The sequence below is a fragment of the Conger conger genome, chromosome 17 (genome assembly GCF_963514075.1).
Source record: "Conger conger chromosome 17, fConCon1.1, whole genome shotgun sequence".
Lineage (NCBI taxonomy): Eukaryota > Metazoa > Chordata > Actinopteri > Anguilliformes > Congridae > Conger > Conger conger.
In genome coordinates, this window is record NC_083776.1 from 34,194,036 (window position 1) to 34,215,190 (window position 21,155).

At 41.6% G+C, this 21,155-nt stretch overlaps 1 protein-coding gene across 2 annotated transcripts in view; it reads left to right on the top strand.

The window, feature by feature from the left end:
* The window catches only part of nlgn4xa (neuroligin 4 X-linked a), a 74,613-nt gene that overhangs the window by 14,380 nt on the left and 39,078 nt on the right, over positions 1 to 21,155 (top strand). For both annotated transcript variants that reach the window (XM_061226486.1, XM_061226487.1), the window contains exon 3: positions 7,175 to 7,327. In XM_061226486.1, the coding sequence (XP_061082470.1) occupies positions 7,175 to 7,327 (153 nt within the window). The remainder of the gene's footprint in view (positions 1 to 7,174; positions 7,328 to 21,155) is intronic.

Below are 21,155 nucleotides of genomic sequence, written 5' to 3' on the forward strand. Positions count from 1 at the left end.
CTGCCTGCCATCCAACAGGCTGCCTGTTCACCTCTCAGGGCCAGAGTGCAGGAGGACATGGCTCACACACGGTGGTTCTATCTGCCTCATTCACAGGAACACCCCAGCTGCTGACTGAACAGGGCTGCCATGCTCAGTGAAGACATTTTAACTCTGGGGAATCATATAAAAATGTTTACAAATATATGCTGAAAAGTAAGGGAAATCCAAAGTGCTCAAGGATTGCCAACGTGGCAAAAAACAATAACGGGAACATCCCAAAATGCATCCATATTTCTAGCCTTCGCACTAGATTGATGTCACTTATTATTAAGTCTTACAATGTTAGGATACTGATAGTATTAACAAATTTGACAGCTCATTGACATTAATTCCACTATCAAACCTCATTAGTCACAGGAGACTTGTGTGCTTCTTGTCAGACACAGAATATTTTTAAAATAGCATGCCTTGTGGTATAGCTGACAGTGCAAGTGACTAAAAATAGAATCTGTGAAATTCTGTGCGGACTTATCCATGAAATGTTTGAGCGGTCATAGAGTATATTTGAGTGGGTATCCCTGAATGCTGCCCCCTCTTCCTGATCAGGTTACCCTCCCATAGATGGCATCCCCCTGTGTCAAATGGTTCTTGTTTGTGCCAGCGTAGCGTGCTACTGAAAAGCCCTGCCTGGGCAGGAAAAGAGCAGCGCTGGGTCCAAACAGTGATTGGAGTGTCCAGCAGGTCCCTGAGAAATGGACCAGCAAGGGGCCAGCTCTGGACGGGCTGCAGCCAGCACATTAAATCCTGATAAACCCAGAACTCCCTCTGTGCTTAAAGAAGGGCCAGGAACCTGAGGACACGTATCGAGATTCGTATCGCAGGTCGGAGAAGCGCCCATTAGCTGATTGCGCCTGTTTCTTTCCTCAAAGGCCTGGCACTGATCGAATCGATGTTTAACTGCCGCTCAGGTTCGATTGCCAGAGCGCCCACCACCGCTTAACAGGATTGTCAGCTCTGTTTGAAAATCCACTCAATCTGAATTCTCTGTTGACATCTACGTCAGCAAATGAATACTATGAATGCATAATTACAATGCCGTGTTCTTTGCTTGGGCAATGTAAACGAATGCTGTGGAATCATGTGCACAACTGTTCACTACCATTTCACACTAAATAATTGGATCAGATTCTATGGAATACTATAATTGCACTTTTCTAAAAATTATCAGCAAAATGGCTATTTATTCCAAATATAGAGATGACAGCAATGCTCTAAAAATCATAACTGGCAGCAAATCCAAGAGTTGGTTTTAAGGAGCACACTTTACCCAGTCACCATTTGAATACCCATTCTCATATTTTGTGCAAAAAGGTTCATTTGATCTTTTATCACACATATAGCACCTCCATTATATTAGATACATTTATTGAATATGGATTTTTGTTTGTTGGATATTTCATGGATATGGATTCTCATTTTTTATGATTTAATATACTTGATTTTTTTTTGCAATTTTGTAAGTTGCTGTTTTTATTCTTCATTTTCAAATGTTCCTCCCCTCCCTCTACTCTTGACCTTAGGAGCCAACTCAAAGAATCACGACGATGATATAACCAGTAATGATGGTGGCGAAGATGAAGGTAGTTTCAATTTTTTTTGAAAGAAAACAAAAGCTTGACAGTGGTGCATGAGAACCCATTTGATTTTTTTTGTGCAAATTCCTATTTTGGTTTTTCTCCCCTTCCTCGAAGTGCATACTCGTGTGGACGTTGTGGATTCCTTATTTTTCAGACCTCTTTTTGGAGAAATTACCATATAGATGACTACAGCTCCCATGCGGGAAGTGTTAAAGGTTATCTCAAAAATTGTACAAAGTGAGCAGTATAACTATGAATGTTTTAGTGACTAAATCCCCGCCCTTCCCTGCACAAAAACAGACATTGAAGCTGTGCATGAATTTTAATTGTTTTACCCTCTGACAAAATTGATTTTTGGAAAAGCCATGTTACCCTTATTCCCTTTTTTACATTGTTCGGTGAAGCATGAACACTAACCCTTCTTCCTTGTAGTAGAAATATGTTCGTTTGTAACCATGTCAAATGACATATTTTATACACGTAGCTATGTGGCAGGAGTAGTTTCAAGTAGCCTGCTTTCTGCATGAAAGCAAGTCTCAAATGAAGTCTTAACCCTGAGACATGTAATGATGTGTGAGGGGTCATATTCAGGATACACCAGAAACTGAACTTATTATTGAAGAAATCCAAGCAAAATTAAAGACCTCACTATTGATTTTATTTTAAAGACCAGCGGTTCCCAATCTAGGACAGGACCTGATAGTTGGTTGTGGTAGGGATTGAGGTTGGTCGTGAGCCAAGTTATTCAGAGTAATGTTATGAGAAAACAACATGACATTCAGACCACCTATTTACTGAATAGCAACAAACTTATTCAGCAATGTATCAAGCCTAGACTTGAAATACTCAAATATAAAAAATATATAAAATCTCTACCATCTGACCTGGGGCCTGTTCCTCAACACTGGTTACCTGTCCAAAGTAAAACCCAGAACAGATATTTTTATTTACAGTCCATGTTCCAGAGTCCAGGTTTTACTCAGTGCAGTTATCCAGCTAACTCAGTAATCCTGTTTTCCTTTGTGTAAAAAAAAACCCCCCTGGCAAACTGTTAAACACTGACAACTCCCTTGCAAAATATCTCCTCTGATTATGCACTCACTGAGCACTTTATTAGGTAGACCTGTACACCAGCTTGTTAATGCAAATATGTAATCATCCAATCATGTGGCAGCAACTAAATGCATAAAAGCATGCAGACATGGTCAAGAGGTTCATCTGTTTTTCAGACTAAAGACACGCTTTGACTGTGGAATGTTTGTTGGTGCCAGACAGGGTGGTTTGAATATCTCAGAAACTGCTGATCTGCTGTGATATTCAGGCAAAATAGAGTTTGCAGAGAATGGTGAGAAAACAAAAAACAGAAAACATGCCTTGCTAATGATAGTGGTCAGTGGAGAAGGGCCAGACTGGTCAAAGCTGACAGGAAGGTGACAGTAATGAAAATAACCAACAGTGGTATGCACAAGAGCATCTCTGAACACACAACACATCTTCAGTGGATAAGTTACAGCAGCAGAAGACCAATAAGTGTAAAAAAGAAGTCTAATAGGTACCTAATAAAGTGCTCACTAAGTGTATATACACACACATTAGGATTCAGGGAAGGCTGATGATCAAAATTTCAGCCATATCTATTATTAATATGTGCACAAGGCAAGGGTATTGTTTAATGATGTGCCTTGTTACACTTTCAACAATTTGAAAACAAACACATATTATATGCAAACAAATATACATATTTATTTGTGCAACAGGACTAATTATGGCAATTTGCATCTGTACATTCAGCGTGCAAGTAAACATTTTTTCTACCAAAGAAAGCAGTCATGATCTTGGATCATTAGTGGTTTATTGAAGTGTATTTTTCTTCTAAATATAGCAGAAACGTGTGTTACTGAAGAAAAATGGGGAAAAAATGTATTCAACAAATGCTAATTCCACTACTCCCCACAGTGAGTGGACTTATGTGGACAGTAGAAAATGGCTGCAGTTCAGAATAATGCATATTTAGATGCGCTGGAGTGCTCATTCTTTCATCCGCAGGAAAAAAACGGCTGGTTGAAAGAGATTCGCAAAATGACAACAAAACCCCAGCATACACTGGGGATATAAAGAAATAAACCCCCACCCCCTCAGAAAAAAGGGACCGCTATAAGTGCGCAGAGCCATGATGGCCAAACATAAAAACATCTCTCCGAGCCTGGAAGCAAGGCCTTTTATAGAGGCCTCAATCAAGATAATGTGTAGCAGCTGGCATGATTAGGAATTCAAGACTCAAGATCTCTTGAATATTGAATCTTGAATGGGCAACAGCTGGCACCCTGTCTGATAGTATCGGTGGCTCAGTCCGAGGTCCCGCGGTCTGTCCATGTCAGGAATGCTAGTGGGTCTGAATGGACGGCCCCCCTCCCTGCGCTCGTCTTCATATACATATGGTGAGTCACAGTCAATGCGTTCGCTTCGAGCAAAATTAAAAGGGTAATGATTGTACAGATTTTTGAATGCTGTTCTGAGTTAACGAATCACGTGAAGGTGATTCTTGTAGCAGGGATTCCACTATGGCAAAGTGCATTTTCGCTCACTCTCGGGGAAAAAAATACAAATAAACTGAATGAACGTAATGAGGATAGTAATAATTTTGGTAGAGTATTTGTGTAATGACAATCACACAAACGCTGTCTGGTGAATAGCAGTTTATCCCGATTTGCATATGTTATTTTGTTCAAAGGGAAACTGAAAATGCATGCTGGAATTCTCCAGTGCATATGATGTTGTATCTGTGCACTTTCTACATCTGTATGGATTTTCATTTCCTGATTTCATGCAACTGAAAATGTTTCTCATTGCCAGAATGGGAAATGTCCACCGGTTCCATGGGTAGAATTACTTACTTTACTATGTTGTCCTCTCTCCTGCCCCATGCAGTAGCTGCTGTGGGTAACATCTGTTACCTTGCTTACTGGACATCAGCCATAGAGCCTGAAACGGCTGGAGGGGGTAGTATTTTGTGATCTGCAGCAGTGCGTGTGCACCTTTCTGAAGTCAAAGGTAAATGACTGGGACACGCAAGGTCGGTGGTTCTAATCCCGGTGTAGCCACAATAAGATCCGCACAGCCGTGGGGCCCTTGAGCAAGGCCCTTAACCCTGCATTGCTCCAGGGGAGGATTATCTCCTGCTTAGTCTAATCAACTGTATGTCGCTCTGGATAAGAGCATCTGCCTAATGCCAATAGTGTAATGTAATATCAGGGAAAGGGCTTGATACGGTATTGCACATCACTGTTATAGGATGTTGTTCAGCACAGGAGTTATGAATGCAATGCCGCAATGAAAAGAAATGGCATTATTGTGAATTTCACAAATGGAGGAGTGCTCTTTAGTCATATTCCCACAGTTGTATGTTGTTTAGGCCCAACGTACCTCATATATTGTCTTTTCTGGAGGCCTATTTCTGTTATCATTCCAAGGGAAAAAGTAAATACCAAACCAGTGGTGCGTCACTTGATTATCACCACACTGAATAAGTGTCTCGATAAGGGAGAATCAATAAGAACTGGAGGAGGGAGTGGGCATGGCTGGATCTGCACTCCTGGGGTTAAATCTGTATAACAGAGTGCATGGCAGTCTCTCTATTGGTCAGATTTGGCCACAGGGATGTTTTGTTACGAGAATTTCCACAACCTTTTGCGCAGGTGTGCCCGTTATAACGCTGGTGCTGTTTTAATGGAAACGTGCGGACTAGGGCTTCGTCCGGCCGTGGAGCGGGCTGGGAATGAGAGTGTCGCAGGAGAGTGGACCGTGTGTGTGTGCTGCATGGATCACAGCCGGCTGCAGCCTTTCAGCGAAACCTAGATCTAGATGACAGGCCGCCCTGATGAGTCCCTTTACAGATGAGCCACACATATGAACTGGACTGAACAATATAACAAGGGTTATATTCAGAAAAAGGGTTTATGTTTAGAAATGTTTCCCATGACTACAGTGTATACAGTCATTGCATATCAAGTCTGGCCTGGGACTGTGTCTGGCCTACAGTACCGGTTGAAAACCCAGGATCTAGAGTCTACAAAACCAAGGACTGTGGGAGTCCAAACTGCACACAATAATTATCCATAGACCTCACAGCAAATTTTAAAGAAGATCACATGTATATGCAAGATTATACGGATAAGGATACAAGGTTAAAAAGTGTCTGATGGGTTGCGTAGATGACACCTTCTGGTATCTGACATCCACAAGAGACAAACAAGCAGGCTTTCACACAGGCGCACACGACCCCACAATAATGATCCAAAAGTGCCACTGCAGGCAGGGTGGAAAAGAGAGAAGTGTGAAATGTATGTACTGTTACGATTGCAAGCCCCGGCAACCGCTGCCAAGGCGTCAGAGATTAATAACCTGTCACAGCGGGTTTCACTGAGAGTTTTAACGGCCAGGGCCCATGGAAGTGAACCTCGCCCCCAGGGCTGTCTGTTCGCTGTCAGGCTGGACCGGCGTGCGACCGGGACGAACACGCGGGCCACATCCTGCGCCGGCGCGGCCGGCCGACACGGACGCTAATCGGGGTGCGGCGGGGCCGCTGCGGAGTGTCAGTCCATCCGGGCCCCGCCCGGGACCGCAGCGCGGAGGGGGGGGGGGGGGGGTGGGTGGGGGTGGGGGCTGGCGGTTGGCGGTTGCTGACGATGCTGCTGTCAGTTTTCTCAGATGAGAAGGATCGCGCGTGACGTTTTAATGCCGTTTCTGGAACCTTCCGAATGCAGCATTTATGGGAGAGGCTATTACTGAGGCACTTCGGGCGCTGCAGCAGAACTCTACAGTGCTGCAGTACACAGCCACAGGCCCAAATCCAGCCTCCAGTTAACCAATCACACCGCAGAAAAACATCAACGTAATGTTTTACAAGAAGAATACAGTCTCTATGTTTTTGATTTTCTCCCATGCTAATCCTCTCTCCTCTCCGTGATTAATCGTCATTTACAGATGTATCAGCAGACAACACTGTCAGGCTTCGATAAATCTTCACCGCCCTTGGTTTGAAAGATATCTGCATTTTGTTTCCTCAATGTATTTTAAATAGACCCATCTGAAATGTCATAAAAATACTCTACTTTTGAAGGGTTTGTTACTTGCTGATTGATTTGACAGTGGTGTCAAGACATGGGGTGGAAAACAACGGAATTCTCAGACATTTCACAAAAAGTGGAAAAGGAGTCTGGCTTTTTCTGTGTTATAAAGATGCAGCCTGTTATTTGAAAAAATGACTGGACACAAATGCTTATTTTGTACAGGGTGATAATCACAAAGAATACCTATTATATTTTAATCATATGCTCAATTCAACAAACTGTTTTCATTGTGAAAATAATAAATAAATAAATACAGTATGTGGCAAACAGACATTGACAAAGAATTATGTTTTCATCCATGCGATACAAAGGAGAACAAAATGAATGAGGAGGGGGGGATAAATGTACTTAAGAAATAATTGGCAACTGCTGTGCGTTGTCTACTTGGGGCTTCAGTTATGTTAATATCTTTTTTCCTCTCTGCAGATATTCATGATGAGAACGGCTTGAAGCCAGTCATGGTGTACATTCATGGTGGATCCTACATGGAGGGAACGGGGAACATGATTGACGGGAGCATCCTTGCAAGCTACGGCAATGTCATCGTGATCTCCATCAACTACAGATTAGGAGTTTTGGGTGAGTTACTGATCACTTCCATTATTTAAATTTGATCTCTGGCTAATTATGATGGATGGGGGTGAGGATTAGGGGTGTCAAAATAAATTCCCAGGGGGCCACAGTGTCTGCCTGTTTTCCCGGTTTCCTTTCAATCATCTGCCAATTAAGGCCTCAAGAACAAGGTGTGTAGATTCTTTGGCCAATTAATGACTTAAATGAACCACTGGTGCTGAGAGGATCCAGAAAACCGGCAGACACTGCGGCCCTCCAGGACTGGAGTTGGACACCTGTGCTGTATATGGTCGGTTCTGAATTCCGGTGATGTGGCATTTCTGGTCTCAAGGTCTGAAGACTCAACCGCACCGTGGGCTTTGGTGACTGTCCTGGCCACCATGCTTAAGCTCCAGGAACCTTCATAATGGTCTGTTCTTGACAGTGAAAGAAAAAATGGCTACACAGTATTTGTTACCAGCTGCAGCTGCCTGTACTGCAAGCTAAATGTATTTGCTTACAGCTGAGGGAAAGACTGAAAATGGGCTGGGTGGTGTAAGAGAAAGACAAAAACGTATTATAAATGTTACATGTCGTTCCATTCAGCTCTGGTGGTATAGAGGTTCCATTTCAGCCTGTTGTACCTCTCCCTTCTCCTCTGTATCCCTTCTCCTCCATTAGCTATATTCCCCGCATGGTAACTGTAAAAGAGACCTGTTTTATTGCTCAAACAGCCACATTCTTCAGCTTTTAAATGCAATAATGCTGAACCTAATTTAATACTGGATATACAGTTTGGACAAGACCTGTTCTTGTTTTCTTCTGTCTGTGGAATATTTAGTCAGGGGCATGATTAATATTTTCTTAGGTCATTCCACAACTGTTTTTTTTTTAATCCCATGGCAAAGATTATAAAATAATTTAAACGGGTACCTTGTGCGTGTTTGTGTGTGTACTGTGACCATATCAATCTAGAATTTCTTGGAATAGCACGAAGTAGGGGAACTAAATTGGTTCCAGGTATCAAATAAAAAATTTATGAGACTCTTAATCTTATCAGGCTCATCAAAATGAGGCTAAAAAGGAGTTTGATTGATGTTGCTATTTTTATTCAATAAATAAACGGCATAAATAGCAGACAGTATTTCAGGTTTAGTTATGTTAGTGTATATATACCAGACTGCTGTTTTTCCATGCAGTGTTCAGTACATGGAATGACTGTCTGGTCTGGAAGCAGAGACCATTGGATAGTCCCTAGTTGGGAAAAATATTGAGTATATACTGTATGGGCTGAATGGTCTGCAGTCTTCATCAAACATTTATATGTTCTATATAAAGGCACTCTAAAAAAACAACAAGAACCATGATGAAGCAGTGTAAATGTCACAGTTGCCTGTATGGGGCATGGCATATTCTGCAAGGCAGATGCAGTAGCTTTGAGATTCATCCATTCCTCTAAAGCATCCATGGCACTCTGAGCGACGTATGACAAGGCTACAAATTGCAAAAATACCTTGAAAAAAGCATTAAGCTTTGAAAAACATATTTCTAGCTGCTCTGTTTACACAAAAATGGACGCCTGTGCACAAACAGAAAAGGAGGAGTGTTTGTTTGTATTAAATCTCATTTAATGCTATTTTTGTATTGTTTCCAACTTTCCGTTTGGCAGTTTTCTTTTTCTCTTATTTGGAGAGCCAAGTCATTATCGCATGCCCCTGGCACTGCTGTGACGCTCTCTGTCGATCCAGGAGGGTACGTGCTGGGACAGCCTGCTGTCACCTCTCCTCTCCTTGCAGTCCGCTAGCCCGGCCGCTCAGAGCTTCTGAGAACTGACTCAGGCAGAGCGCAGGTTCCCCATCAACCACAGGAGTCACTACTGAGCAAAGAGACCAGTAACGGTCATTTATCACGCCTCAAGGTACTCCCAGCCAAAAAAAGACACGGCCATGGTCGTCTAGCTGCATTCTGCGTTGTGTTATGTTGTCTTTCAGCATACTCAGGCACAACCGCTCATCAAGACCATCGCTTTGTAGGTTAAGTTTCAAGTGGAAAAATCCATTTGGATTAAAGCAGGAAATAACATATCCGACCACTTTAACTGCACAGTAGAGAGGAGACACATTGCTGTCGAGTATGTGATACGTCTATGGTGTTGTTTTACTGCCAATGGCAGTTTACTTTCTGAAATTAAAAGTAAAAGTTCCTATGGAAATGTTTAACGGGAAAAAAAACTTTCTGAACCAATGGCTCCACCCTTTCTCACCTTTGGGAATGTCGGGGAACAGGAGACCCACAACCTACTCTCATTACTTCTGGACTTTTGGTGGTGTTTTTCTGTGAAAATCCAGCAGGGAGAAGTACATTTCAATGAGAGAATAGCACATGTGTGTGAGAGCGGAGTATGTTTGAGAGTGTGTGTACAGTTTTGTGTGAGAGCAGGGTGAATTTGATGGCCCACATATATTTTTGCATGAGAGAAAAGCAAGTATGCATGAAAGCTGACGGAATCCTGCTCACACATTGAATTACTCTGCTCTCGACAACTGCCAGTAAAATAAGACCATATACATCAAGTCGGCCGGAATATCACATTTGAAGGCAATAGAACGCCCGTCGGCGTTGGTGGTGGTGTGACCATGGAGCACTTATTTTTCATAAGGCTTTTGCTCCTGCAATATCAAAATCAAACCCCATGCAGTAGCACTGAATATGTTTAGTGTGCACTGAAATGCCCCAAAGAAGAATAAAACATTCAAAGAGGGTGAATACTTTGGCTTAGTGCTTCTCGCTCACAGGAACCCCCTGAAGGGGGGCTCAACACATCCCTAGTCCCGAGGGCACCAAACCTTGTGTTCACGTGTAAAATTGAGGTGGTGCAAATTTCTGCAAAGCCAAACAGATGGCCAGCAAAACAGACAAAGGTTCATAAAGCGGGCCTTGATGGCTGATTCACAGGGCCCGACAGATGCGGGCGTTTGCTAACTCAGGCAGTGCATGTACGTTTCGGCATTTAGCAGATGCTCTTTTCTACGGAAACTCACACAGCTTACACTTATTTAACAAACAAATTCAACAGTATGATCCAATTACACAGCTTGACAAAGCAGTGCTGACACAGCAGTGCCCCACAAGGGAATCAGAGCCACAGACTATGAGCTACAAGCCCAGCTCCCTATCCATTACACTACACTGCTGGCTGCGGAAGCCTTGAGTATGTGTCTCCACGCCTGACTGGGGATAATAGGCAGGCTGGGTTGTTTCAAATGACAATTTTAATGAGCACATTCTGCTGAGGTTAAAAAAAAAAAAAAAAAAAACTATAAGCAGGTCTGCTATCAGCCCCCTCAGCTGACAGGACCCAGTCTTGACAAGACTTCACTCTAACACACTTGTGAAATGCAATTTCAGCCATTTCGTAGCATTTGTTTTTCTTATTCGCAAAGAACTGCAACACGGACTAGGCGGTAAATTAGCACAGCTTCACCATTTCGGATGCAAACACAAAAAATATACAAAAAAACTATGATCAGTATCAAAATGAGCATGAATAAATATGAGACCTCTCTGAGCCTGAATGAATCACAGAACACATCATTATTTCTGTCATTTCAAGCAGGGAGAATGTGCTTATACAGCCAAGATCTGCCCCATGCTTAAGGAAACAACCACTGCACACACCTTAAGTCATACAATTGCAATTATAATACAATTTTAAAATTATATAAATATGTTTAAACTACAAATAAGGTTGAGAAATACAGTATATCGAATTTCAAAAGAACATTCAAATTTGATATTAAAATAGGTCAGTCATGATCATATTTTATCAGCTGTCTAATACTGTATTGTGTTAAGCCTGATGTTGAGCAATTCAAGGGTCTCTGCATCTACAGCACTACAAGGCCTGGTAAGCTGTTCCGTGCATCCGACAAATCCGCACGACTGCTGCTACGTGTTAATATACAAAGATCGTTGATGTGATTGTCACATGCCGATGAAGAGTAAACCATCAGAAAATATCGTACTTGTTTGCGAAAAATGCAGGCAGTGTGTTTGCGGAAGATAAAGTGACTTCTGCTAGTCTGAGTCGCTGATGTTTGCAAAAACCTGGTGACTTGCTTCATTGTGTCAGAGTCAACGTGAACATGAGGGAAGGAGTGTGCTTAACAGATGCAGTGGGAGGATTATAGTCTTTCCAGCAAGCAGATTCAGTTCCAGATGGCATTTGCCCTAGAGAAGTGAATGCTGCAGAGAAAAAAGGAAAAGAGATATACAGTGTACAAGTCAAGCACTAAGAAACATCCTGCGGAAGTCCTTACGGGCGATGGAAATACCAATTTAGAGTAAACACATTATGTGTGATTAGATGCGATGAGCTTCACAGTCGCGAGACCCAGCGAGATAAAACTGATCAAAATGTCAGCATAGGGTCAGGTGTCAACGCCACCATGAAAACATTGCTAGAAAGTGCACAAATACAGTGCCGTGAAAAAGTGGCCCCCTATTTCCTCTATTAATTTAACACAGAAGTGTTTTAGATCTTTATGTAACCTTTATTTGACTTGGAAGTCACATTGAGATTACAACCTCTTTTACAAATGAGACCTAGCCAAGACAGGGTCAAATAGCAGCATAACAAAATCACAATCACAAGACCATTACAATACAGTACTATCCATGAGTATGTATGTATATACAATTCCAATTATATATACAATTGCATTACAATACACACAGAATGACAGAACAAAACACATTGCTGTGGAGGTATTTTAGCCAACTTTTTGCAGAACTGCTTTAATTCAGATAAATTCATAGGTTTGGTATTCCACGATCAAAGGAAACTCCAGAAGAGATGAGTAGAAAAAAAGTTCTCAGGATGCAGAGTTACAAAGACATTTCTAAGGATCTGGGACTCCACTGAACCACAGAGAGAGCCATTATCTCCAAATGGGGAACAGCTGGAACAATGATTATTCCCAGGAGGACCTGCCCAAATTTGGAGGAAGAGCCAACTAATTCAGGTAGTCACACATGATTCCAGAAAAACATCCAAAGACCTGCAGCCCTCTCTAGCCCCAGCTATGTCAGTGTTCAATAGGAAAGAGACTGGACAAAGAAGGAATTCATGAGGGAGTAGCATGGTCAAAGCCCCTGCTAACCAAGAGAACCATCTCGCAATTGCAAAATGGCTGATCCCAAAGCCAGTTGGGATAATGTTCAATGGACAGATGAATCAAAAGTGGAACTTTTTTAATTATACGGGTCCCATTATCTGGCGTAAAGCAAATACAGTAAGAGCATCATACCTAAAGTCAAACATGGTGAAGTTAGTGTGATGGAATGTTGATGCTTTTCTTTGCTTCATTATTGAGGATCCATGCTTCATGCTCTGTACCAGAAGCATAATTGGGTTAATCCATAATTGGGTTAATCCATAATATAAAACAATAATCCATAATACAAAAGCAAGTCCACATATAATTGACTGAAAATAATCAAATTCGAAGGTTGGAGATTTGAGTCAGGTCGGGATGCCTTGGCAATAGAGATATGGAGGCAGAATGAAATCAATGAAAGAAACAATCATTTAAAAAATGTTTTGTGTTTTGAAACCATTCAGCGTGAAAAATGTGCAATAATAGAGGAGCTCAGGAAGGGGAAAAAAAACTTTTTCATGGCACTGTATATACAGCAAAAAACGAGCTTCTCTGAAAACATCCTATGCAATGTAATTAGACTTATGGGCAGATGAGATGAGTATGGGAGTATGCACCTGTGATGGAAATGGCTGAAGGAAAGAAAGTAACGTTCCAAGCACTGACCCCCCCAACCCCCAACACCACACCAGGTCTGTGTGTCGTGCATATGGGTTTGTGTGAGTTTTATGTTCATCTAAAATGGCCTAACAAGATATTCTGATGAAATATGATAATTCAACTGCGTAAGGAAGGTGAAAATAGAGGAGTTTCCAAAACTGAAGTTCAAAAGACTATAACAAGATATAAAGAAAGTGGGACAACTAACATTTATTAATTTACTGACCAATAAGTCTAAATTAGCAATTTTCAGAAGTAAGAGAAGACGCTATGTATGCCACTTAATCAAACTCTCTAAAATGCTCTCAGAACCATGTCTACAGCCTCCAGGCAGGCATGGTGGAGGATCAGTGCACATTTGGGGTTGCATCTGGAGTTGACGATTTGGTTTTCAGTGAATGCATCATGAATGCAGATACATTCAAACACATCTTAATATAGCATACCATACCTTCTGAACAACATTAGATTGGGAGCAAATTCATTATACGGCAAGACAAAGATCACAAGCACACTGCTAAGAAGATCAAGCTCCAGGTGTTCTGAGAACAATGGACAGGCCGCCCCTGAGTCCAGATTTTAACGTCATTGAACATGGATTGAAAGAAGCAGAAAATGCAACCGACTTTGGAGGCATTTACAAGAATCATGGAAAATATCCATGCAGATTTGTCTGAAAAACTCAAGTCAAGTGGAAGCTGTAATAAAGGCAAAAGGTGGACACACTAAATCCTGAAAGATTTGATATTGTACATAGTTGTAGAGGTTTTTGTGTCATGTTGTGTTAAATACTGTGTGCGTATATGGTACATTCTAATTTAGAGTACTTTTAGTAGATTGATTTACTAATTCAGTCAGCTCTTTCCACGGGCACTGTTATGTTCATTCTAATTGGTGGTTAGTCACATCAGAGGATTGGGCACATTATGCAATGCCAAAAAACATCTAGCAAAACCATGTCCGCTCCTGTTCCTAATGAACCAGCATTTCATTTCACTATTAATTTTATTTTATGAGTCAAACAGAAAGAACAAAAAAATATTACCAAATGACCACACACCAGCATATAAAAGACAATTGCTGCTATTGTGAATGATTTGGAGAATTTGGAAGTAAAACGTTATCCTTTCCTGATAGATTTAAGCAGCATGCCATCAGAATTTGAAAGACTCCAATCTGTGCAGTCAGGCAATCTAGCTGTGCTTCAAACAACACATTTTCATGTCTCACCGGGTTATCAGAAGTCTGATCAGAAGTTTCTACAAATTATATAAGGAAACTTTTTTTAATATGTATTTTCTTCTTTTACAGTCCATCGTGCTGTGCTGTACTGTACATTTGTGCAAAGGAGCACATACTGTGACATCCAGTGATTTTGAGATTGTCAAGCTACTGAGATGGGTTATTTTTTCTTTAACCTAAATTTTAAACCTATCCCAGAAAGAAATTGCAAACAGTATACTGCTCTCATCATAAAAACAGCACAATCATTGATGGAAGTTACAGTGTCAACTCTCCACCTTACTGTATAATATACAATACTGTATATAAATGACAATATTATTTTTCTGGAATAGAAATTGCATTCTGTGGGCTTTCATCTTTGCAATGTGTCTTTTAGTTTAATGCAGATATCCTTGACTATTTGGCTTTATGAATTAGGCTGAGTTCCGCTGTATTGTCTCTCTGAAGATACGACCGCAAAGTCTTCCCTGTAAGCAGAATACTCCCTGCTTCTGTTAGCATGGTGATGACAGGAATGACTGGTGTTTGTCTGGTGTTTTATGGAGGACTGCTCACCCTAAATCAGTTGTGGTTATTCATTGTGTTATTCAGAATAGGAAACGTCTGTGTGGGGATGAATCTGGGTAGAAAATGTGACCATGGACAGAATTAGTGGACCTCTCCATTGTCAACAAATCTCTCAAAAGGCAAACATTAATTTATGCAAATTAAAATAAATAAATATGGTCAGCTGCAGTCCAGATAATTGAGTTTTGCTATTGCAGGCTCGACACTTGTTTTATAGCATCAACAGAAGCACCTGCCCACTCAAATGCCTTCCTGGATATGCTAACTCTGAAAATTGCATCTGAATGCTGCACGAGAGATGGAAAGCAAAAAAATGTTGAGCACATGCAGACCTTAAGCGTCTGACTTATGGGTCTGTCTGAATTACACTAATATCCCATTCCCAGTTAAAGTTATTACCCTGCCCAAAATCAAATTTAGGCATCTGAATTATAGGATGGAGCTTCTGAATTTTCCCCCGGAACTGGAATTCTAGGAACTCCTGCTGTTAATAGCTTTTTTGCCAGGAAGGTATTTATTTATTTATTTATTTGCAGATTAAAAACAAAAGGGTATCCACTGTACACAAAAACAGCAGAGGTTTCATTAGTTGTCATCACAATAGGGATAACTGCACACCCTGTGGGTCTGACCTGTGTGCGTTGTGGTGGGATTGTGGCACAAGCCCAACTGCTGGTTTGTTGATTGTCAATAGATGTCACCACATAGTGTCTGATACCATCCGTCTGCACTACAGGGAAGATAGCCTACTCAGTTGTGCTGTCAGTTCTGCTATAAATTATTTATGAAGTGTTATTGTTTTTGCTCACTCACTTACTCAGTCACTCACTCAGTCACTCACAATCTTTCAGTGAGATATGGTGAATGGTTGGTTTACATAGCGCCTTTATCCAAAGCGCTGTACAATTGATACTTCTCATTCACCCATTCATACACACACTAATGCACCAAAGGCGATTGGCTGTCATGCAATACACCAACCAGCTCATCAGGAGCATTTGGGGGTTAGGTAGCTTGCTCAGGGACACTTCGACACACGGGCGGATTCGACACCCGGCAACCCCCCGACTGCCAGACGACTGCTCTGGCAGTAAACAATATGGCTTGATCAGAAAAGTCTGCTTCATTCTGTATGTGAGGAAGAGCTGAAGCCCCTAACTCTCTGCAGAAGAGGATTACTGTGAAACTGGGAAATGAGCATCCTCCTCAATTGAAAATATAATTTGTTGATTCATTCCTTATTCCCTGTCTACACCCCTTTTTTGGACATACAGTTGGGGACTCGCCTCATGTATGTTACACTATTCTGCTGTTCCAAAGGCAGTGTCACAAGTCTCACCATTCGAAATGCTCACCGACATGACATCCATCGCATCTGCATTCCCTGACTGTGGGACAATGTACACAAACAAAATGAAGATGGCGGCACGCGTTTCAGCCTGCCATCTTGTCTCATCCCATTCAGCAGCGTCCTTTGTGACGGGTCTGAATGGGAACGGGGGGAGAGTGCGGCGTCTGTTATTCTTCACGGCGGAAGAGAACGAGACAGGTGAACGCTGTGAGCGGTTAGTATGCTGGATAATACCTGCCCCTATCGCTCTCCTTTTGCCTTTGGGCTTTGAACATTTGCATACTATTTGGAAAAAAACAAGCAACAAAAATGGATTTGCAAGGCTTTTCATGAGACCCGCAGTAAGAGAGCTATCCTCCTTTCAAGACATATTAAAAATGACGCGTGTGAAAGGCATATGATAATGTGCATCAGGTGCAATGAGGTTAAGGGAAGCACGGCTGGTATCATTTTGTTTAAAATGGAAAGACTGCCACTGTAGTACGATATTAGTCAGTGCTACACTGGTCACAAAGTGCACATTATCACTGTGTACATTATCTTGTGTGTCAGACTGGGTGAAGGTTGTGGTGTCGCGAACTGGACCAGCTCCACTGATGCAGGCCAGAGGCAGGCTCCTTCTGAGTGATCAAACACATTTAAAAAAATAAATGATATGTTTATCATTGTCATTTCACACTCATACTGTATTGCATGTGATCACAAACTTGCACTCCTTTGCTTGGCTAATTGCTTGGATAATTTGGTAAAATGTAGTTATTTAAGAACATTTTCTCATTTTTACACATATTGTACATATCTGATATAACATAATATACGATAAAGTAGCGTGACGTCACAACAGCAAATAACTTATTTCCGGGTGGATAACGGCGCTGCGGCCTCCTGACGTTGAATAGCAGGCAGTGTTTTCCGTGTCATTTAACTAAGGCACGAACACGTAAAATCAATGGTGGAATACAAAAATAATTTGTAAAAACTGAAATTAGATGTAACGTTTCATCGTTTCATGTTTGTAAAGTTATCATTCCAGTGTTTCTCTATAGGGCCGCCGATGAGCGTCTGGTGCTAATTAGCTAACGTTGCCAACAACAACAACAACTACAATCAGGAGTTCTGGTTTTGTTTTTTGTTTGAAACTTATGTCAGCTGTCTCTGTGTCAGCTGTCACCGGCCGCTTCATGTAGCTGTCAAAACTGTACTCGTGCGCACACACCCTTCCCGGGTCTGGGTTATCTTCCCTTTTAAGTCTCTGAGTCCACAGGTTCTGTTTAAGCAGGGAAAAATCCCAAACCACTGTGTGCCTGATTACAGCCCCAAGAACAACACGGTTTCTGCATAGTTAACTAGCTAACTGTTTCTACACAGCTCTGGTTCAGTCCATTTTGAAGTAGTTCAGAGTGGCCACCTAGAGGTATCTTAGTGACCTCTGTGTACAAACATTCTGATTTGTCGCATAACGAGCAAATTGAATTGTCAAGGCAAGCGAATCAATTCACACGTGAAGCTTGCATTCTTTCTTGCACATATTTAAACAATTGGCTTATTTGTTGGGATTTACAAGTCATTATTTATTGCAAGATATTGTAAAACATATACACTCACTGAGGTAGACCTGTACACCAACTTGTTCATGCAAATATTCAATCAGCCAATCATGTGGCACCAACTAAATCCATAAAAGCATGCAGACATGGTCAAGAGGTTCAGCTGTTTTTCAGACCCAATATCAGAATGGGAAGAAATATGATCTAAGTGACTTTTAGGTGGTTTGAGTATCTCAAAAACTGCTGATCTTAATGAGACAGGTCATGGAGAAGGGCCAGACTGGTCAAAGCTGACAGGAAGGTGACAGTAATGCAAATAACCACACATTACAACAGTGGTATGCAGAAGAGCATCTCTGAACACACAACGTGTCAAACCTCTTAAGTGGTTTGGCTACAGCAACAGAAGACGACTAAGTCTAAAAAAGAAGTCTAATAAATACCCAATAAAGTGCTCTATGTGTATATTTTCTATCAGGTACAAAAAGGTGGGGTTTCCTGAGCGTATCAGGCAGTAAAGGTTTTGGACATGTTTATAATTATTGATAGATGGCACATTGCCAATTGTTCAGAGGTGTTTGTTGGCTGGAATAGGAATTGATATTCTGATCTGCCTGGGGCCTGGTAGTCATCTGCTGAAATTTAAAATTGTTGCTATGGGCATGCATGGGGTTCTGTGTAATGTAGTCCTTTTTAATGGAGCAAAACAGCATGTGGTCGAGAGAAAATACACAGAGAGGGATAGTTTCCTTTGATTTCTTTTTATGTTATTTTGCCTATGAGGAACTGGGAAGGAGGACTGCCTCCTGATAGCATAGCATAGCCACAGGTTCTGTGCTGTCTCCTAACTTCTGAGTTAATGCTGCTGAGACAACCGTGATGAAAGACAAACTACCTGGGAGGGGGGAACCCTAACCAGAGTGTTGTGATGTTCAGACATGGTCCCTTTCATTCATGAGGCCTTCAAGTCCTCACTGCCTTCCCTTTGTAGCCTGATTTAGTGGTCTGTTAGCAGCTAGCAGGTGCTTCCAGGCATTATATGGAACAGTATGGGATGCAGTTTTATCGTTAATTCAGGAGTTAATGTGTGGCCCATTTTTCTCCGGGAGTACTAATTGGCTACTGATGAAGATCAAGCATTTTTTATGGAAATGAAATGTTAAAAAGAAACTGAAGAGCTGAAGAAGAAGGAGAAGAAGTTTATCTTATTTTCCAGCATTATGCCTTTTATTTACTCAGGCTTTAGCTCCTTTCATTACATATCTTCTCATTAGCCGAAGTAGAGTAACTGCTCTCTGCGGGACACAAAGTGCCATCACGCCGCTCTGACTGGCTCTCGAAGACCAGCGATAAAAACACATCCCCTCAAACAGTGCGGCCCCTCACACCCTGAAAAGGCTACCCCTGCAGTGCCCGCGCCAATCTGCGTCTGTCCTGCCAAGTCATTATTTGGATTACTGCCGGATAGGACAGTAAAGACCCCGGGGCCCTGCTTTGGGAGCGGGGCCCATTTCTCAAGCGTCGATTGAACATAAAGGGAGGGAGGCAGGGACCTGGAATGGCAGTTTTACTGGGGGAACTGACAAGCCAATAAAATGGAAGCATGTCTCATCGCTTACCAAGCCCTTATTCTGCCGCTTATGAATGAATACCGGGATGTGTGGACGGTCCCTTATCGTTCCGCCCGGATATGATTTCTTGAAATGGTTTCCTGCTCTGCTTCAAAGCCAAAAACTTCAGCCTGCGAAGCCTCTTCTGCTTCCATCAGAGGATATTCCTAAATGCCCTTATCGCAAATTCTAGCACTTAAACTTAAGTGGTATGGAAATAAAAAAAAAAGTGAATGGAACACGTCTCCCGTTCGCCGTTGCCTAGGGATTAACTGATCGGGTTCTGCGCTGCGCCCCGCACCTCACAATGGATGCTAAATTAAGAGGGGAGGAGGGGGGGGGAAAAGCTTTCCCGAGTGACATCGTTTATCATTCCATACCCCTGATTGCCGCCGGGTCACAAAAGGCACAAACGCAGAGCAGCCGCTGTGAACGCCGTGCCGGGTCGCGTTTCGGCAGGAAGTACAGCCCTCGCTCCACTGCGAGGCTCCCACGGAGCTCACTCCATTTGAAGACACATACGCTCAGACACTTTGTATTAATCTTTCATAAGCATTGCATCGCACCTTCATGAGCACTGCTAAAACCATACACATTCATCACATTCATACTCATGTCAGCACTCGCAAATAGACATAAATCGCTAGTCAGCCCTTCATGCCAGCCCTTCATGCGTATTTTACTAGGTATGGATTTGATGCTTTTAACCTGTGGAAGAACCTATGCACTTGTAAGTCGCTTTGGATTAAAAGCATCTGCCAAATGACTAAAATGTCAATGTAAAATGAATGTCACTGACATAACCATTTTAGATATGGATTATGAACATTCTGTGTAGTGCTTACACAAAGTGTTACCAAAAATGGCACAATTTGTCCTTCCCCCCCAAAAAAATGGTTTGAAAGTCTAAAGCCTACTAGGCACTGTCATAAATCAATCAATGGCACAGCTGCCACACATCTCTATCTCTGAACTCTAAAATGCTCTCATAAAACACAAAAGGAAATTCATACAATTTAATGAAATTGTGGGCACCTACACCTCGTGTGACCTCACTAACAACATGTCTATCTCTTCTGCAAATGTACTGCACTACAATGGAATGCACTCACATTGATCTATAGAATGCAAGTGTTTGGCAAGTTTGACAACTAATTAATCAAACTGTGTTTTTGAAGGAAACATAAATTAACAACTAATATCCAAATTAATAACAATTGGATATCAAAGCTCGAACAAATGTATATTTACTCCTGGTCTTTTTGTACAGAGAACTTTTTTATTTTATTTGAAAGTGGGATGTATTCAGCCAGTAGCATCCAAGGGCACATTCATTCATGTGAAACAGCCATTTAATGAGACAACAGATAAATAATAGATTACCTGTTACTGTTACCACCAAGTGCATTCACTAAAGAGGATGTACCATGCTCAGTAACAATTGGGCTAGGTGATAAATATTTTGCAGATAAATAGACAGAATACTACAGTACTGTGAGCATTTAAGGAACCATTTCAGTCACATGGTAATATAAAAAACCTATTAGCAAAACGATGAATCCGTTTCTTGCAATAATGCATGCATGCTGTTGAATATATTCATGTTCAGGCTGGGTTTGCAATTCAGATGGCTTTGATTTACATTATTATCATTAATTTAGTGATTTACAGAAATAATTTATACAGTCCAGCCTAATGGTGATGATGTTCTTTCGG